The following is a 20,938-nucleotide window of genomic DNA, read 5'->3' on the forward strand; positions in this document are numbered from 1 at the left end:
TAGCTGAAAATAGTCCCTGGAGATGGGAGGAGATTGTGTTATGAATGAAATTCAAATGTCGTGTTGTATTGGGTTCTCATTCAGAACAAGTATAAAGAAGATGGAAGGAAGAGCATCTCTCATAGTGTTTACTCTCAGCTAGCAGAGACCTCTGAGACTCAATTTGCTAAAACTGTCTCTGAACTACAGAGTGAGGTGAGTTTCTTTCTTTATTTCCTTCTTTCCTTCCTTCCTTAGTGGTAGGTTCATTCTTTCATGTTATTGACATGACATGACAATAACCGACAATAACTACAATAACCAACAATAGGCCGATCAGAATTTTTCAGATCGGCCTTTAAGCCTTAGCCTGATTGGCTAAGATTGTCCTCCAAAGTTTGCAGGAGTGTTTTGAACAAAATGCCTCAAATCATGAACACAGTCTGCAAACTTTTCACGCACATTGCCACTACGCCAAGGAATAGATACCACCTTACGTATTTTAAATCGGCCTTATGGTGGCGCTATAACAGGCCGATCCGCGTTGTTACCTATAACTGGACCGATCGGTGTGAAACTTTGCACGCACACTCCATAGAGGCCAAGGAAAAACCTCTGCCCTGCATTTTTCACATCAGCCTTTTATAGCGCCACCAGGAGGTAGATTTTTGCAAAGAACATTTCTTGATATTAACTCTTACTGATTTTGTCCAAACATCACGCAAATCAGTACACAGTATCTCTATAGTCATGTGATCAGCACTCATCTGTCAGATTGTTTATAATCCATCCTGATTGGCTAAGATTGGCATCTAAAGTTTGCACGAGTGGCTTGTTTTGAACAAAATGCCTAAAATCATAAACGCAGAGTCTGATTGCCGTGAAACTTTGCAAGCACATTCCCACTAGGCCAGTGATATTCAACCGCCGGCCAAATTCGGCCACTGTGGATTGTTCTTGTTCCAACTGGAACACATTACATATTCCGAAAATATATATTGGATGGTTGGTTGTACAGGATGAAAATGTTTTATGCTTTTCATAACCGTTAATCAAAACTCGTTAATGGTTAATTAAGGCACTCACATCAACATGTTGCCTGCTGTCCAGTGTTTGGTGCTATAGTAAAAATTATGTCCATTGTTACAGTATGTGCTATAGGTACTATAGGACCATAATGGACATGGTGACGTACTGCTTCATACTGCATTTACGCATTTTGAAGTTTGAGAGGATCATTTCTGTGCCAGACCCTTTTTTAGTGCACAGGCCTGGATTTTGAATTTGAGAAAATAGGAAGAATGCATTTCAATGTGTTCTGTGTACGGGTCCCTGGCACGGAAGCGTCTTTGTGAGAAGAGTAGTGAGGGCAGGCTGACATGGTTCTGCAGTGTTTCTATGTTTGTATGAATGAAAGGTTTTAGTTTTTTGTACCTAGCCGATAAGGCCACAGGCTCTTATGATGTGTTTCATGAACCCATTAGTTGGGAAATAGTGCATCATGACATTGAGTGATTGGGTGAAACACATGACGGTGTAAAAAACTAATGGATGAGAGAAGGAGAATTCTTTCTTTGGTGTGATTCACCAAAACCACTCAAACTCAGAAGTAAATAGCTACAAATGGAGGGAAATGACACGTAATGGATGAACTGCACTCAACTCATGTTGTGCTCTTTGATGTTGATGAGTCACTGAAAATGTAACTTTTGTCATATAGCTGCATGGTGAAAAAAGTAGCTGAACTACTGTACTTGAAAGCTATTCTGAAAGTACTGAATCTAGCCAAAAGCTATTTGGACATGTAAGCTAGACACACTGGCATATAAGAGATCATTCACCTGTAAGAACGGTACTTGGACAATTGCTTAATTTAACATTTTCAAAAAGTTTAAAATCAGTTCATTGTAAAGCGAGGAGAGAAACCATTCTGAGAAGTGTTGGTATCACATTTTGATACCAACACTTTTGTACTTTTACTTAAGTAAATTTTGAATTCCGGCCTTTTTAGTATTTCTACATTGCAGTATTGATACTTTTACTTAAGTAAAAAAATGTAGTACTTTTTCCACCACTGGTTAATGTTTGTGTTAGCTTGTGCATTTGTCTATGGTTCCAGTTGTAGTGTATGTGTGTGTGTGTGTGTGTGTGTGTGTGTGTGTGTGTGTGTGTGTGTGTGTGTTTTCAGACCAGGTACAAGGAGGCGGGTAAGAAGGAGGCGAGAAGGAGTTCTCTGTACTCCCTGCTCCCTCAGACCATAGAGATGGCTCACGCCAAGGAGGCGTCAGAGCTGCTGAGTGATGTAAGCACCTCCTTAATACCTGCCTAGTTCTTTTTTTGCTATCCTACCATATCCTTCTTATAACATGCCTACAATAATTTGACTTGTTTTATTTTATACTCACAAGCTCCTACATCCATTGAGAACGTAGACAAAATGGCAGAGCAGCTTGTCTGTTTTGTAGAAATAGAACAATGATTTGACCGACCAATCAGAATCAGTATTCCGGAAAGCTGTGTAATAATATTGATGTGGTTAAAGGAGTAGTTCACCCTAAAAAATACTTCTTTTCCATCAATTACACACCCCACAAAGCCTTGAATTCATGGATTTGTTTTGTTTTTGTCGCATTCCTAATCCAATTATTTGATGACCGGATGTATTTCCGGTAGGAGACACAAAGAGTCTACTTCGTGTCTCCTACCGGATACATTAGCATCTTTCCGGCGGTAATCAAATTATTGGCTTAGGAATGCGATAAAAATCTAAACAAATCCATGAATTCAAGGCTTCATGGGGTGAGTAATTGATAGAAAATATACGTCATTTTTTGGGTGAACTACTCCTTTAAGGTAGAGATTAGGGACATACACTACTGCATGTGGAACATTCTCTAAGCATGTTCTATTCTTAAACTTGCTGTTTCCTCTGCTTCTTCCAGATCAAGTACAAAGAAGAGTGTAAGCAGGAGATGAGTCTTAACCTGTACTCTCTGCTTTCTGAGACCATCGATACCAAGCACGCTAAAGAAGCATCTGACCTGCAGAGTGAGGTACACAACACCTCTCTGTTCACAACATGACTCGCTTACACTTGGTCGCTCTTGTGTGACTCGACAAAACCGACTTATTTTCATTGGAAGCTTTGTGGTTCAGTGTTTTCATTGGTCTCTGCTGTGTTGTAGGTGAATTAAGTGTTCTTCTCATGTTTCCTCTGCTTCCCTGTGTTTGACCTGCTGCTGTGTTGTGTAGGTGAAGTATAAGGAGGGACTGAAGCAGAAGAATCAGAGCACTTTGTACCACCAGCTTCCAGAGACCATGGAGACACAGATGGCTAAAGAGCACTCTGAGCTGCAGAGTCAGGTACATGGACACTGAACAGCTCTTCTTAACCACGCTAGCTGTGAGAGTTCAATAAGGACTATTGCTTCAAATTATTTTACTCTAAGGCTGTTTCCCTAGTTAAATAAATGCTAATTGGCTGAAACGGAGCAATTGTTGGCAGAAAAGGATAAGATCAACCCACCCAAAAGACATGTCAGTATTGTATATGGAATACTGTACTTATATACTCAACAAGTAATACACAAAAACAGTAAAATACCTGTGTCATTGCTCTACAGGCTAAATACAAGGAGGCTGGTAAGAAAGAGGGGAGCACCAATCTCTACTCTCTGCTACCTGAAACTATGGAGACACAACATGCTAAGGAGGCGGCAGACCTGCTCAGTGAGGTACACGTGCACACACACATGCACACGCACACAATGCACACGTCTTTATACCGTATTTGAAGATAAGTATGTTTGGCTCCAATACATTGGTTTATCTTTTGCATTATGAATTGTTGTTTCTCCAGATCAAGTACAAGGAGAGTGGTAGGAGGGAGAGATCCAACTCTATCTACTGTACTCTGCCTGACACCACAGAGACCAGCTTCACCAGAGAGATGACTGACATGATGAGTGAGGTACTGGAGGAGAGGAGAGGGGAGGGAGGGAGGGAGGGGAGTATGAATGGAGGAGAGGAGACGGCAGGGGAGGAGAGGGGAGGGAAGGGGTGATGATAAAAATAGAGGAGGGAAGGAGAGGAGAGGAGAGGATGAGAACAGAGGTGGGAGGAGAGGAGAGGAGAGGAGAGATGAGAGAACTTGAGAGCAGAAAGTACTTAAATATCAGAGTTCTCCAAAGCTTTGTGTGTGCAATCGGCATGATGCAAATGCACTCAATATGAGGTGAGACGAGACGAGACGAGATGAGGTAAGGTGAGATATTGTCATGGGATATTGAGATGATGAGTCGAGACGAGACAAAATGACACAGGGTGAGGTGATACGATGATACGAGATGTGATGGGATGAAATTGTATTAAAAATAAAGCCTGGTCATAGTTAATTTTGCACGACTGAGAATGAGGGTTAACTAGAACACATCACCCAGTGCTTTGATGCTTAACAGAGACATGATTATCATCACAATAGGATCAGAGAGGCTGCCATCATTGCATCTTATCATTAATTAGCGTCTCCATCATCTGAAAATAGCTACTTAGCAGTATCTGATCTGAGGCCAAGATAACGTTTGTCTATATTACTACACTAGTGTAACAGTTTATTTTATTTTATTTTAGTATATTTTAGTTTAGTTTAGTCTAGTCAATTAAACCCTCTAGTCTTAGTAAATAGGACGTGAGTTGGCTTTGTACTTGGACCATTTTTTCCTCCGGCCTCCTTAGCCAAAGAAAAGCAGATCTACAAGCTCATAACGCGCCCGTTGCAATCCTTGTAGATCAGCTATTTTTGGCTAATGTTCCCCCTTGAATATGGATGCTGGGGTTCAAGTGGTTAGTTATTGGAAAATGTCATAGGTGGTTGGTTCATTGTAAATAGCTCTGGATAAGCTGTGGATCACTTGAATGCCTTTTGTATGCTGTGTATTTTACAGATCAAGTATAAAGAAGACGGGAAGAAGAGCATGTCTCATAGTGTTTATTCTCAACTACCAGAAACCTCTGAGACTCAGTTTGCTAAAACTGTCTCTGAAATACAGAGTGAGGTGAGGGTGGATATTTTCTCAAGCATTTCTGTCATTTTTTCCCATGAATAATATTAATCATAAAATAATAATATTTGTTTATTATGGTCATTTATGTGTTGCATACGTTTCATGTCTCTTGCACCCTTGAAACGTCCATTCCATTGAGAAAAGTCACTGATGTGGCACCTACTAGCAGGTGGGACATAAATCATTTATCTCTGTGTGTCCGTGCGTCCACGGCTAATCCCCATCAAACCACTGGGTCAATCAGCGCCACATTTCTTGTTCACGCTGCCAGTACGCCGAGGAAGTAAATCCCAGAAACGTTTACACATATTGTGAATATTGTTTTGTATGAATATTTTTCACATTTTGTGAATTCATAATCTCAGATCCACCGTCCCACCGTCCCTCCATATTTGGGCTAGACTAACCTCTGATCTCAGGCTTGCTCTTTCAACAAGAAAGCCTGTGGAACATGATAGAAATGGTAGGACGCGCCGTTCCATAGCGGGGAAGGGGCTCACCCAGACGCGCCCATCAGTACTGTCCACATTAAACTCAGTGAAACAAAAATGGCCGACTGCAGCAAGTAACGTTATCTGTCCTGCTTGTTTATATTGTGCAGTGCACATATACCAGCAACGTTGTAATACTTTTCTCCTCCAATTTTACTGATAGAAATTGTTCGATATAATCGCACCCGGTCAGAAAAACACAAACGGACTCTTGTCCAGTCACCACACAATCACGGTGTAGCCATGCCCCAGCGAGTGAGCCGCTAGCTAATTCTGTCCACAGTTTAAAATGAGAGTTTCTCCACAACTCCAGTGGGAGGTGTGGAAAGACATTAGAGGGCTGAAAACCAGTGGTGGAAAAAGTACTAAAATGATTTACTTAAGTTAAAGTACCAATACTGCAATATAGAAATACTCTGTTAAAAAGTTAAAGTCCAGAATTCAAAATTTACTTGAGTAAAAAGTATTGGCATCAAAATGTACTTAAAGTACCAAAAGTAAAAGTACAACAATATTTGAAAATAGCTATTTTCAAATAGCCTAGGTATAGAATAGGGCAAAAGTGGTAATAATTTATATCTGAAAAGTAACTAGTAACTAAAGTTTTCAAATAATTGTAGTGGAGTAAAAGTACAATATTTGGCTCTGAGATGTAGTGGAGTAGAAGTAAAAGTATTGGAAATTGGAAATACTCAAGTAAAGTACAAATACCTCAAAATTGTACTTAAGTAAATGTACTTAGTTACTTTCCACCACTGCTGAACACCCGAGAGCCAGTTCGACGTCATAAGAGATCCACAGGGAAGCCACACTGTTATTTCACCCTGTCTCGTTAAAATGCACGTGACTCAAAAATCACACCATTTATCCCAATATTCTGAATGTCCGTTTTCTGTTTCAGCTCAAATATAAAGAAGCAGGGAAGAAAGCAGTGAGTAGTTCTCTGTACTCCACTCTACCTGAAACCCTGGACACCCAGCACGCTAAAGAGGCCTCTGAAGTACAGAGTGAGGTACATGTTAACAGTATCTGTATTTATGTGTAGCAGAGTAGCCCTGCCTGAAGCCCAGAAGCCTATTATTGCCCCTTTGAATGAGCAGCATATGTTTGGTTACTCGTTACCCATTACTCTTTTGAACTACCCATGTGGGGCACCCGTATGGGTATGGAATGCAGCCATATACGTACAAGAATAGTTTATCAACCATTATCTTTATTAAAAAGCAAAACCAAAATGTCATTGAAATGTTTTTCCTCCTCAAAATTGATAAACTTTAATCCATGTTAAACACAGATTCAGATTATTCAAATACTTGCCTAAATGTCATTGCAATGACCACATCATTGCTGCTTTCATTGTTTATGCAGTACATGCATGCACGCACACACGCACACACACACACGCGCGCACACACACACACACACACACACACACGTGCGCACAGATGCCTCACTGTGTGATCCTGTGTGTCTCCAGTTGAGGTACAGGGGTTCCTTGAAGAAAGGCCTGTCCTCCAGTCTGTTCCACCAGCTTCCAGAGACCATAGAGACGGCACACGCCAAAGAGGCCTCACAACTATCCAGTGACGTAAGCAATACCAAATCAATAAAACAACTTTATTGTCACATCACAGGTTTACAGGTGTAAAGAAGTGCTGGTAGTTTTCAGGAAAGGGAAGAAGAGACAATCGTAAGAACAAAGAAAACAGGTCAGATATTATGCCTGATATGCGTACAGTGAAATATGTATAAGCAGGTCAGATATTTCAAATATTCCTGATATGAGTATAGTAAGATATATACATACATGGGTCCATGGTTAGAAGGAATGTCAGTGGTAGTTAAAATAGCAGCATACTAGATTTTTTTAAATGTATTTGTTTATTTTACTTTCATTTTTCTATTAATCAACGGATTTTATTTACAGAAAACAAAAGTATACAGGTGGATTGTTTCCATAGCATTCTGAGAGCAGGAAAACATTTCCCCGCCAGATTAATAGAAAGAATGAATTTACAAATAGTGAATTGAATACAGACTTTCCAACCAAAGACCAGTTGAGACAAAGCCCCTCCAATACATCACGTTTCCCTTAACCCCAGCCCCACCCAACCCTCCACTTACTTTGTCAAATGACTGACAACTCAAATGCATCCCTTATTTCCTGAAATAAATGCCATGGGGAGGAAGTAAACCGTTGAGTAAACCGTCCGTTTTTTTGGAATGGTCACATCCGTCTATTGCTTCTCTGAGTGACAACGGATCATTCCTAAGCTGTGTTAGAGCGCCCTCTCGTGGAATAAAAAAAAAAGAAAAAAGAAAATAGAGCGCTTATCTGCGTTCTTGGCAGGCAAGTGATGCATTTAATAGAACGCATATCTGCGTCCTTGGCGGGTAATGTGTTAAATGCAAATGAAGTAGGAAGAGGTCTTGGCAGAACATGAGAAGCTGTTTTCACACTCGACTTCCACTCGTTTCCCCCCACTTGTTGCGCCAATCTACACCTCGATGTTGTTTCCAGCATAAAGCCTGGTCCATGTCCTCGCTGTCTCTATGGCTTGAGCTTCATTGGTCTTCCACTGCTCTGCAACATCATTCGCTAGGGGATCATCGGGATTGGGTGCGCTTAGTAACGCCTGGATCGATAGCAGCACCGTGCGAATCTGCAAGGCTGGAGACCACTTATCTTTAAAAATGTCTAGACATATTCTTCCCAGCTTGTCTATGTTGGGATGATATATTTTGGTCATGAAGCGTACTTTAGGAGCAGCCATGGGGTATTCCTCTGGGAGAAAGAGTTCGAGTTTAAATGTGCCCCCCTCGAAAGGTGAGTCCTGGGGTCCGGCAATGACCACATGGAAGTAGCGGGCGTTCCCTTCGTCGGGCTCTGCTTTGATACCTGGGTCAGGCTCTGCAAGCAGACGCTGAGTCTCCTTAATGATCCTGCGGGGCAGTCCCGCCATCTTGTCTTTAATGAGGGTCTTCAGCAGTAGCAGCATACTAGATAAATTGCAGCAGATAGCACAATATCATTTAGCAGCATATTAGGCATGGCAGCCCGTGTTGTCAGGACAGTCTGGCGACAGGCAGTGCTCAGGGTTTGTTCAGAAATCTGGTGGTATGTACAGTATGGCTCTTGATACAACGGTAGAGGTCGCCTGGTATTGATTCACTAATTGGTCCAAACAGGGCCTAACACCTCTTCAATACTAAACACCCTATTTTATGTACAGGTTATTGTGCAGTGTTAGGTTAAATAGACACAAAGTACTTTGAGGCCAGTCTATGACGTCAGTCATGATGTCAGTACTATATGAAATCAGTTCTATGTTAGTTCAGTCATCTCCATATTTGGCCTCCATATTGACTTCATTGACTTCCAGTAAAGTTTTGTGAAAGTTTAAAAAAGTGAAATATTCAAGTATAAAACCGGTAGGCCAAACCTGGATCATAGCACACTGTTTAAGCCCAGTCTGACCTGGGGTGTCGGTGAGCATGAAAGACAAACACACTTCAACTGAATTATATACTATAGAGAGATCGATATTATGCACACATTGAACATACAACAGATCTACGCAAGCCTTTTCTAATTCTATATTATATATATTCATTTGTCCTTTGGTTCTTCCAGATCAAGTATAAAGAAGAGAATAAGAAGGAGATGAGTGTTAACCTCTACTCTCTGCTTGCTGAGACCATCGACACCCAGCATGCTAAACAAGCATCTGACCTGCAGAGTGAGGTATGCAACAACTCTCTCTGTTCATGAATTATGCTTTAATATAGAGATTTTCTATAGTCTGACCACTCAAAATGCTTTACCTGTGCCTCACATACACCCAAGACGCTTCTTCTATGTGTTCTTCCTATTTTTCCTCAGCGTCTCTGTGTTTGACCTCCTGCTGTGTTTTGTAGGGGAAATACTGTGTGTTCAAAAAGGTTTTTCAAAGAAGTACTGCTTAACTAGAGAATTAGAGTTTAACTCCTAATAAATGTGTTTGAAATGCAGACTAAATACAAGAAGAAAGAAGGGAGCACCAATCTCTACTCTCTGCTACCTGAGACCATGGAGACACAACATGCTAAGGAGGCTACAGACCTGCTCAGTGAGGTACGTACGCACGCACGCACGCACGCACGCACGCACGCACGCACGCACGCACGCACGCACGCACGCACGCACGCACGCACGCACGCACGCACGCACGCACGCACGCACACACACACACACACACACACACACACACACACACACACACACACACACACACAGTTTTAGTGTTGCTCTGTGAGAGAAAAGACCACTGTAGCAATTGTCATTATTAAATGTTTGTGGAACAATTAAACGTCTTTCTGCACTGTAGTGGCCCTGTAGCTCTGGTCCCATAATAGCCTTAGAAGGATTCCTCCTCCTTCTAAGGCTATGGACCAGAGCTAGTGGCCCTGCTGCTTTCACTCTGTATTTTGCTTATTAGTTCTCTGAAGGCAACAGACTCAACCGTTGCGATGGGAAGCATGTCCTCAACAACATACCTGGCAATCAATCTGTTTAGTTGAGTCTGGGCGACATGTTCTGACCATTTAAAAAAAGAGTTTTTTGGCTTGTTTAGATGGAGTAGCTCCATCTGGGTCACTGCCGGTGGTAGAGACGGAGGGGTCTTCTTTGACGACTAGTTTTATAACCCCATGTACTTTTGTTTGGTCCTTCAGGGGATTAGCATTGCTGTTACTCGGTGTGGACAATGTTTTCTGTCCTGCACTCAGTTTACATTTGACTGACTGCAATATTTTTAGCTTCCTTTATCCCCACAAATTCAAAATAATGGTTATATTTCCAAGCTGCAAACTAAAGCTGCGCTGTCGCTGAGACTCTGTGTGTGTGTGTGTGTGTGTGTGTGTGTGTGTGTGTGTGTGTGTGTGTGTGTGTGTGTGTGTGTGTGTGTGTGTGTGTGTGTGTGTGTGTGCGTGCGTGCGTGCGTGCGTGCGTGCGTGCGTGCGTGCGTGCGTGCGTGCGTGCGTGCGTGCGTGCGTGCGTGCGTGCGTGCGGTGGTGGTGGGCGTGTTGCCGTGTATGTGTGTGTGTTAGCAAGGGTTTGTGTATCTGTGTATTTTCCCCATAAGGCAAGACCCGCCCAACGTTACAGTAACGCGTTACAAAGTAACTCGTTAGTAACGCGTTACAAAGTAACGCGTTACTAACGCGTTACACTGTCTCAACACTGTCTCAACACTGTCTGAAAACTGTCTACAAAGTAACGCGTTACACTGTCCCAACACTGTCTCAATACTGGTTATGTCTGAGTCATAGTGATGGGATGGTCTGCCGGCCCGCCCACTCAATTTTAATATAGATTAGCCAAACTAATGCACTGCTAAATGATGATTATTGGTTGTTATATCTAATAATGTGTTTGAAATGCAGACTAAATACAAGGAGGCTGGTAAGAAAGAGGCGAGCACCAACCTCTACTCTCTGCTACCGGAGACCATGGAGACACAACACGCTAAGGAGGCTACTGACCTGCTCAGTGAGGTACACACACACACACACACACACACACACACACACACACACACACACACACACACACACACACACACACACACACACACACACACACACACACACACACACACACACACACACACCTAATGAATGCACTGACTAGATTAGAACCACATGCTTACAAACACAAAGCCAAGAAACTGCAATAAAATGTTTAGCATTGAAATGCAATGGAATCGACATAAAGGACAGTCATTTTCATTTAATTATTCACCTTCTTGGGCTGACGATCAGTCCAGCTGCACTAAAAGCCTCTCACCGGCCTAGTATGGGCTGCAGTGTTTAACTACTTGAGCGACAGGATAATTATAGCTACTGTATGTGAGATGTAAAAATGTCCATATCTGTAGCTGTAAATGCCAGGTATGCATCTGTCACCATAACTGATGGCTGTGTTAGGTTGTTTCAGTTGAGAGCTTTTAACCCATTCAATCCGGGAACGCATACTGTGTCATTTTAGAATTTTAGCTGTAGCCATTATTTTATACTTTGGCTATTAAAGAGGTGGTGCCATGGTTTTGCACTTTTTCTGTTTTTCATGTGTCTATGAGGTTGATAGAACTTCATTAAGCCCCCCGGTGGTGTTTTTATGGTGTTTTATGTCTTCTCTGACTATTTGGAGTTTCTTCCTGGAGGCTGAAACCTTGAGGGTCAAAAGTGCCAATAGAGAAACAGGGGCATTGTGACATCACAATGCCATACCCTCCCCCTCATTATCATAACACAACAGGTGTGGGCATGAGGAGGAGGAGGGACTAGGACAGGTGGGTGGTGCTAAGGTGGTGGAGGAGGTGCTAAGGTGAGAACCAGGTATACTTAATGAACTGGAGGCGTGTCCACATAAAAACAACATTTTACACTTACTGTACACTTTTTTTTTTTTTGAAAAAAAAATCCTTACATAATAATAATACCTTATGATCAGGTTTTAAGGTTGAAAAATATCATGGCACTCCATCTTTAAAAAATAGCAGATCTACAAGCTCTACGAGCTTGTAGATCTGCTATTTTTTTGAAAAATCTTTGAAAAATGATATGTATTTGGCCGCGGACCCCCATCTCAAAATATGTTGTTCCAGGGACCCCCCAGAAGTAAAGATTTGAGTTAAAAATGTTTGCTTGAAAAAATATATATATTCAAAGATTGAATATATATGTTCACGATTTTTCAAAAATAGCAGATCTACAAGCTCATAGCGCGGCACTCGGTGCCGCGCTATGAGCTGGTAGATCTGCTATTTTTGAATAGCCAAAGTATAAAGATAATGGTTAAAGTGGTTACACAGATGCGTTCCTGGTCTTAATTGGTTAATACATAATGGTTGAGAGACGGTACTGTAAGTGCTTTCCTCCTGTGAGGAACACAGCGAAAAGATTCAACAGCTCACTTCAAACCTATGTTAAACATCTTACGTACTTACTACTTACTTACTTAAATGTATAGGGATAAAAATCACAAGTTTCTTAAAAAATGAATACTATATAAAGTAGAGATGCCCCACACAATATACTTAACCCATTTAGACCTGAGGCCGATTCTAAAAACGCCTTCTAAATCCTGACTAAATCCTGAATATTTGAAGTTTTCAAAAATTACAAAAACATTATGTTGCTATATACTGTACATAGCAACAACTACCCCAAAAGGGGTTCCCGGATTGAAAGGTATAGTAACATAGATCCCGGATTGTAGCTTTAAGATCTCTAATAATAAATGTGCATATACAACACTCTAGGGATCATTTGCACTGTGAATCTACAGTATGTACTTTATACCTGTGTATACTGTATGCATGGCCTTGATTTGTAAGCTGTTGTTTTTTCCAGATCAAGTACAAGGAGAGTGGTAGGAGGGAGAGATCCAACTCTATCTACTGTACTCTGCCTGACACCTCAGAGACCAGCTTCACCAGAGAGATGACTGACATGATGAGTGAGGTACTGGAGGAGAGGAGAGGAGAGGGAACGCACCCCTGTATGTCCAAAATGTTAATTTTTCAACGCGTTGCGAGCTTGTAGATTATTTTCACTACTTTTGTGTGACAAGGGCGTTAATTTATATTAAGAAAATCACACCCAGTGTGAAGTGGGCGGTGTGGTCATCACAGTGGTCATCATACTGATGGAAGCTCACTTCCAAAAAAATAGATTTTTTTGGAAGTGCATAATCCTATTTATAGGTTATTAGTGTCATCATGTGTCTCGCTAGCCAATCACAGTGCTGAATAGAGTCAGCCAATAGAGTCAGCCAATCACAGTACAGCTAGGGGTCTACTAATGGGCCAATCACAGTGCAGGAAACTAATACTAATGAGGTGTCCCAACCCCACTTATAGGGGCGGCTACACCGCCCAAAAACATTGAAATATGGAGATACAAGGTTTCTGCCTAAGTCTCCAGCAGCAATCCTTAAAAGGATCCCTGGCTAATAAGCCAAATATGCCTTAACGCATTATAATTGTCCTCAATAGAGTACAGAATTCCTGACGTCACTCGTTCATCCCCTGGTTCGTAAAGTAATTTCTCTATAGAGAATAACATTGGGTCGTCTTAGAATCGTCTCGTATAAGAATTGTGGTCCAAAAATAAACAAACTGTCTCGGCGATATTGTCAGGGAGGAGGTTCTGTATCGTTTATGATAGTCAGTCACTTATATTTGATTATATAATATTAGGGGTGTGCCGATATATCGTCCCGCGATATATCGCGATACGTTTTCGTGACGATATGTATTGTATTTTACAATAATAATAATCAGGCTTGAAAACAGCCCCGAGGTGAAAAGGGTGACAACATGTTGTTGTTTTTCGGGTCAGGTGTCACACTATTGCCCTATTTGGATTCAAAACGGCTATTGTAGCTGAAAAGCTACAAGTTTGCATCTGAATAATGCAAAAACAGAATTATTTTTTGCATTTTCTCTCCCCCATATATTTTCATAATAAAAAAGTGCGTATCGAAATCGTATCGAAGTTGTGAGCCAAATATCGTATCGTATCGTTTGGTGAAATTAGTGGCACACCCCTACTTATACTTATTTATGGACCTTTTTCTCCAAATCCTATCATTGGAGCCGAACCGGCCTTTTTTATGGGCCCTTCTCACATCCGTCCATTCCATTTTACAGGGACCTAGGATCATTCCTAAGTTGCGTTAGAGCGCCCCTTGTGGAAAAAATAATTTGAAAACGCGTAGATTTACGGTTTTGGCACTCGACAGGTGTATTTGGAAACACGTAGATCTACGTGTTTGGCACTCAATGCGTTAAAAGGATCCCTGGCTAATAAGGCAAATATCCCTAAATACATTATAATTGTCTTCTATAACTAACATTTTAAATTAAAAACACCTTAAATATTTCATTTATTTTAGAAATAGTTCATCTTTAACTCAAGAGGGGCAATGCCGGTCGCAAGTTGATGATGTCATTTGTCCATGTGTGGTCCAGCCCTATGGAATTTATGGAATGCATGTGCAAAAAAAACACATATTTAAAATATTGATTTGATGCTCATATTAACCTTAGGAAGTATTACGTTTTTTTTTATTTTCACATGCATTCCATAAATTCCATAGGGCTAGACCACACATGGACAAATGACATCATCAACGTGCAATGGGCAATGCCCCTATTGAGTGAAATATGAACTATTTTTTAAATAAATAAAAAAGTTAATTTTACATTTTTACAATTATAGTGTATTTAGGGATCCTTTTAACAGATATCTGTCCAGGTTCTGCAGTGTACACCCTAGTAGAGTTGAATGCTTCAACTGAAATGTCTTCCTTCCTTTGATGTGGTGTCTTTTGCAGGTCAAATACAAGGAGTGCATGAAGAGAAGCATGTGTCAGAATGTTTACTCTCAGCTAGCAGAGACCTCTGAGACTCAGTTTGCTAAAACTGTCTCTGAACTACAGAGTGAGGTGAGGAGGTTGTTTATTGAATGAAAAATGTTTCTGCACTTTGAAAACGTCCAAGCTTATAAAAAGTGTCAGCTGAAAGGTTGAGTAATGTAAACTGTCTTATCTATACAGCTTCTATTTGTTTTACTTGGTCATCTTGATTTTTGATAATTATTTGGTCATCAAAAGACCACAACGGAAATAAGCTCTCAAGCTTTCTTGTGTTTTTATCCTTTTGACTATTGTGTGCTTTTGTAACCAATTGTACATTTGATTTGTCAATAAAATAACTCAATCAATCAATCTAGATTTTTGACATTTTACTGGTCATCTAGATTTTTTTTAAAGAATTTGTCTCTTGAATTAAACTTTGCCTCCGTAAATGACTTCTATTGGTTTAGAACTTTACATCTTTGATGTGAATTAAGTTAATTTAAACACTGACGTCATCACAGATCCACAGGGAAGCCACACCGTTATTTGACCCCGTCTTGTTAAAATGCATGTGACTCAATAAACCATTTATCCCAAATGTATTGCTGATCCATTCTGATACCCTGCAGACTGCAGAGTGGTGAATGTCTGCTTTGATCTGTTTCAGCTCAAGTATAAAGAAGCAGGGAAGAAAGCAGCGAGTAGTTCTCTGTACTCCACTCTACCTGAAACCCTGGACACCCAGCATGCTAAAGAGGCTTCTGAAGTACAGAGTGAGGTACGTGTACGTGTACGTGTACATGTCATGTATGGATCCATATACACAGTGAAGATGTACGATATTTGGATCTATCTGTTCACCCATTTATCCTTGTCTTGTATTAACTGTGTCCAGCTGAAGTACAGGGAATCTGTGAAGAAAGATCGGTCGTCCAGTTTGTACCACCAGCTTCCACAGACCATAGAGACAGCACACGCTAAAGAGGCGGCGGAGATGTTCAGCCAGGTAACCGACAGAGAAACCTTATTACAGTATCATCAGCAAGGATGTTGACAATTTGGCATTTTGTTTTGTATTAATACCTCCAATATGCCTTTTTAACAGGCGCCATACCATATAAATAGTTGTGTAATGCTACTTCCTTCACAGGTGTTATCAATGATGCAAATTAAGGCTCTGTTCCAGGCCAACATACACAATAGCAGCACCCTGACTCAGTTTGACCTGAATGGAAGACAACCTTAATTAATATTATTGATAACACCTGTACAGGATGTAACATTACACAACTATTCATGTCAATAGGGCTGCCGTGAAAAGGGCCTATTATGGGTGAAATGTTGAAGTATAAGTTAGAGATACCAGTTACCCACTGCAGAGTTAAGGGGTTCAAATGCACACAATTGGCTATTAGTACTGTAGGACGAAGCTGTCATGTCCATGTGGGAAGGATTAATTGGCATTAGGTTAGAAAAAGCAGTAAATAGAAAGAAATCCAAGGGACAGATATTGCACTTCCAAAATAAACTGAAAATGTCAGCATTTTTTATAACGTGTTCATTGGTCATCTATTGTTCCAGATCAAGTATAAAGAAGATTGTAAGCAGGAGATGAGTGTTAACCTGTACTCTCTGCTTGCTGAGACCATCGACACCAAGCACGCTAAAGAAGCATCTGACCTGCTGAGTGAGGTAAACAACATGCTGTACCTTCATTTAAAGGTCTGTTGTTCCTATTGTTGCTGTCATTTCCAACACTTTTTTTCACTGTTTTGTTGTTGTTGCTGTTGTTTTAAATCACAGAAGGCCAAAAACATATTATTTATATTATATCGTTGCTGTCCGGCAGGAACCAGCTAACTCCATTTTTCCGCTTTTGCATTTTTTCCCCATAAATCAGTGCTATTGAACACCCTTTACGTCTGTGTGTTGGTTAAAAAAAAAATGAACGAATGAAAAGTATTAAAAAGTGCTTCTGACAAAACCAGCTAACTCCATTGGATCCTCAAACTTTCTGCTAAACCAGCTAACTCCAGCAAAGCGGGTGGAGTTAGCTGGTTTTGCTGACTCCAGGCTCCACCCCCTTTTGACCTCCAACCTCATTGTGAGTTTGGAGGTCCATTTAGCTGTTCTTATCAATGATGAACAAAACCTCCCAACTATTTTTTGTTTTGTTTTTTTTCATTTCCTGAAAAATGAACATTTTGGACTTAGCTGGTTCCTGCCGGACAGCAGAGATATATAAATATATAACTTATATTTCAAAATAGAAAACCGCAGAATATTGTGCTGACATGTTTACCATTACGCTAATAGAGCTGGCCCGCTTGCTCGGGGGATACATTGAAACTTGACCATCAGGTCAAAGTTAGTGTCAGATCCAGTGTCTAGGTGAGGCATGACCTTTGACATGATCTAAGTGTCTCAATAGAAGAGCAGGGAGACAAAATACAACCACCCCAATTGTATAAGTTGTATTGTATTAACATACTCTACCATACAGATTGGAGACAATTTACATTTTATTCATTTTAAAAAAGTTACATAGTGAGGTTTTGATTATGCTCCCCAGAACTCACGGTCAAACTCAACACTGCTCTGTTATAGGTGAAAAATGTGTTATTTCGGCTTCTCTGTGTTTGACCTGCTGCTGTGTTGTGTAGGTGAAGTATAAAGAGGGACTGAAGCAGAAGAATCAGAGCACTTTGTACCACCAGCTTCCAGAGACCACAGAGACACAGATGGCTAAACAGCACTCTGAGCTGCAGAGTCAGGTACATGGACACTGAACACCTCCTCTTAACCACGCTAGCCGCGGGAGTCGGATAAAGACTATGGCTCAGAGGAAAAGTTAGCGGGCGGGGAGGGCGATTTCTATCGCTGCACTAGTGACTCCTACAGGTTGACCTGGGCACCTGTTCAGGGAGGTGTGGAATCGATAGGAATAGCATGTTCCTCCGCATGTGTTACGTCCTACCGGTGAAACTCCTCACTGTCAGGTGAAAAGAAGCAGCCATAACTGAATGGGTTGAAATGCCGCCTGGGAAACAGAAGGTCCCAGGCAATATTGAGGCGTCCTTGAGCAAGACGCTTAACTCCTGACTGCTCCCCATCTGCACTCAAGTCTGACCTCTTGGGCAGCAATCATCTTGGTGAAGTTGAAAATGTAATTTCCCCCACGGGAATCCCCCAAAAAAGATTTTTGGGGGCTTTTTATGCCTTCATTTAGAGAAGGAAAGGATAGGCTGACAGGAAATGGGGGGGGTTGACACGCAGCAAAGGTGGTCGTGAACGACAGTCGAACCCGCGACCCGCTGTCAGGCTGGCATTGCAGCCTAGGGTGCCTGGACCGCCATGCTACGGCCCAGGCCAGGTCTACATTTTAAGCGGACTGGTGACATCACACCACGTGTATTGGAAGGGACAAGTACTCGCCCACATTCTCCCTAACGAACCAACCAGTAGGGGTCAGCAGTGACAAGGGACTACAGTACAACGGGGAATTGGGAATTGGCATAACGACTAAGTTGGGGGGAAAGGGATAAAAATAAAACATGGAAATAATTACAGCTCACAGCAATATGTAATAAATGGCTTCCTTTGCTGTACAGTTTCTAGACACTTAAAGGTAGCTCAAGTTAAATGTGAGTGTGACCATTATTAGCATAATTGCATGGTATAATGTTCTGACAATATACCAATAGTGGATGAACAAACAGCGATTTCCAAAAGTACCATGTCATGGATACCGTTACCTCAGTGTGAGAGTGTTTGTGTTTGAAATGCAGACTAAGTACAAGGAGGCTGGTAAGAAAGAACTGAGCACCAACCTCTACTCTCTGCTGCCTCTCACCATGGAGACACAACACGCTAAGGAGGCTGCAGACATGCTCAGTGAGGTACACAATGATAGTAATACGAATAATCAGCATCCTGCACAATATTATTTTCATTATCATATTGCTCGATCTGTTTTCAGTGTTTGCATGTACCAAGAATATTCACTCCAGTGAATGGTGGTCTTGTTTCTCCAGATCAAGTACAAGGAGAGTGGTAAGAGGGAGAGATCCAACTCTATCTACTGTACTCTGCCTGACACCACAGAGACCAGCTTCACCAGAGAGATGACTGACATGATGAGTGAGGTACTGATTATTACACTTATCGGCAGGCTTGAAAATGAAAACCCCCAAACCCAACCTGAGTCCGCTCATCACATACAATATTTTGTGCCCGGGAGGGACCCCCATAAAACATTTGTAAATCGGCTATTTTTAACCTATTAAGACCTGAAGCCGATTCTACAAATCCCAGCAGTTTTCTGAAAAACGCATGTTTCTACTGTATATCAGTGGTGCTCAAACTTTTCCATGTCAAGGACCCCCAAAATTATATGTATTTGGTCGCCGACCCCCATCTCAAAATATTTTGTTCCAGGAACCCCCCAGAAGCAAAGCAAAATGTTTGCTTTAAAAATATATATATTCAAGGATTTGCAAACATTTTCAAGTTTAAAAAAAAAATAGCAGATCTACAAGCTCGTAGCTATGAGCTTGTAGATCTGCTATTTTTGAATAGCCAAAGTGTAAAAGAATGCTTTTTTAGCTCAAATCAAAAAATTACACAGATGCGTTCCAGGTCTTAAAGGGTTAAATAGCCTATGTATATAGGGTTAAAGTGGTTGAACTGATTTTGATGCTATACTTAACACATTTGGCTGGGGACCCCCTGGAACCCCCTCAAGGGCCCCTGGGGGTCCCCAGACCCTACTTTGAGAACCACTGCTTTACGCAGTCCAAGCCCAACACCGACCCCACCTATTAGCATATATTGACAGCCTGAACCCGGCTCTGCCCGATGGGATTTTTCTGCCCACGTCAGGCTCGGGCTGACACTGAGAACTGATGATGCACTGGATAGAGAAGATACAGGATTAGATGTAGATGATAATAGATAGTGTGACGTAACCGCATTCAAATCACATGAGTTGAGTTGAGAGTTAGGTTTGCACACAAAAGCTGTTGTTGTTTAGTGACTCTGTTTCCTCCTTTGATGTTGTGTCTTTTGTAGATCAAATACAAGGAGGACGGGAAGAGAACGTTGTCTCAGAGTGTTTATTCTCAGCTGCCAGAGACCTCCGAGATTAATTTCGCTAAAATTGTCTCCGAACTGCAGAGTGAGGTGAGATCCTCGCTGTTTGTTGTCTGTTGAATAAATCACACCCGATGGCAGAAATGTACAATGATGTGCATTTTCATATTACAAATAAGGAAACGGGCTGTTGCCTCGTAGTCCTAGTTTGATTCAAGAGTCCCAAGTATTTCACAATATAATCCATGGAGATATGAATGTCTGCTTTCTATTTCAGCTCAAGTATAAAGAAGCAGGGAAGCAAGCAGTGAGTAGTTCTCTGTACTCCACTCTACCTGAAACCCTGGACACCCAGCACGCTAAAGAGGCTTCTGAAGTTCAGAGTCAGGTACATGTATACAATACATGTTAACATGCTTTCATATTCAGAAGCTTAAAGGTAGAGTAATTGTTTTTAATATTTTGTTAAAATAGGTGTTAAATTGCTTTATATTCTGATAGTACTCATTGCTATAGAGTGTTTGCTCAGTAACAGGGGTCACCCCGTCCCTCCAGCTTTTGATTAAACAGAAAATGTATTTTCAGGTCGGGATGCCAATTTTGTCCAATCAGGAGCGAGAACTCACACAGGATACAGATTCAACAAGTGAAATTGGAATGACACAAAGAAATGAGCTGGAAAAAAATTGACCTGGAACACTATCTAAATTAATTTAAGCTGATAAATGGGTACTTTCTCCTGATTGGCTGAAGATTGGCCACCCACCTGAAAATGTATTTTGAAGGGACGCACATACCCCTGTAATTGAACAAATACTCTATAGCAATGAATACTATCAGAATATAGTTTTAACCAAAACATATCACTTACACAATCTTTTAAGAGAATGCTAGCACAACTCAAGTCT

The 20,938-nt window shown here is 41.2% G+C and overlaps 2 protein-coding genes across 2 annotated transcripts in view; one reads left to right on the plus strand and one right to left on the minus strand.

Annotated features, from left to right (window-relative positions):
• The window catches only part of LOC308076886 (uncharacterized protein), a gene marked incomplete at its 5' end in the record, with an annotated part of 121,143 nt that overhangs the window by 8,567 nt on the left and 91,638 nt on the right, over positions 1 to 20,938 (plus strand). The window contains 22 exons of the mRNA XM_080417405.1: positions 85 to 195; positions 2,234 to 2,281; positions 2,922 to 3,032; positions 3,232 to 3,342; positions 3,603 to 3,713; positions 3,839 to 3,949; positions 4,923 to 5,033; positions 6,435 to 6,545; positions 7,011 to 7,121; positions 9,168 to 9,278; positions 9,546 to 9,647; positions 10,958 to 11,068; positions 12,929 to 13,039; positions 14,916 to 15,026; positions 15,607 to 15,717; positions 15,835 to 15,945; positions 16,521 to 16,631; positions 17,603 to 17,713; positions 18,728 to 18,838; positions 18,974 to 19,084; positions 20,010 to 20,120; positions 20,308 to 20,418. Coding sequence (XP_080273531.1) covers positions 85 to 195; positions 2,234 to 2,281; positions 2,922 to 3,032; positions 3,232 to 3,342; positions 3,603 to 3,713; positions 3,839 to 3,949; positions 4,923 to 5,033; positions 6,435 to 6,545; positions 7,011 to 7,121; positions 9,168 to 9,278; positions 9,546 to 9,647; positions 10,958 to 11,068; positions 12,929 to 13,039; positions 14,916 to 15,026; positions 15,607 to 15,717; positions 15,835 to 15,945; positions 16,521 to 16,631; positions 17,603 to 17,713; positions 18,728 to 18,838; positions 18,974 to 19,084; positions 20,010 to 20,120; positions 20,308 to 20,418 — 2,370 coding nt within the window. The remainder of the gene's footprint in view (positions 1 to 84; positions 196 to 2,233; positions 2,282 to 2,921; positions 3,033 to 3,231; positions 3,343 to 3,602; positions 3,714 to 3,838; positions 3,950 to 4,922; positions 5,034 to 6,434; positions 6,546 to 7,010; positions 7,122 to 9,167; positions 9,279 to 9,545; positions 9,648 to 10,957; positions 11,069 to 12,928; positions 13,040 to 14,915; positions 15,027 to 15,606; positions 15,718 to 15,834; positions 15,946 to 16,520; positions 16,632 to 17,602; positions 17,714 to 18,727; positions 18,839 to 18,973; positions 19,085 to 20,009; positions 20,121 to 20,307; positions 20,419 to 20,938) is intronic.
• LOC308077457 (ubiquitin-conjugating enzyme E2 N-like) lies at positions 7,974 to 8,496 on the minus strand (the record flags this gene model as incomplete). Its single annotated transcript, XM_080418144.1, has 1 exon — positions 7,974 to 8,496. The coding sequence occupies one exon, from the start codon at positions 8,494 to 8,496 to the stop codon at positions 8,032 to 8,034; it is 465 nt and encodes a 154-aa protein (XP_080274270.1). The 3' UTR covers positions 7,974 to 8,031.

Source organism: Gymnoscopelus braueri, assembly GCF_963280865.1.
Source record: "Gymnoscopelus braueri genome assembly, chromosome: 21".
Lineage (NCBI taxonomy): Eukaryota > Metazoa > Chordata > Actinopteri > Myctophiformes > Myctophidae > Gymnoscopelus > Gymnoscopelus braueri.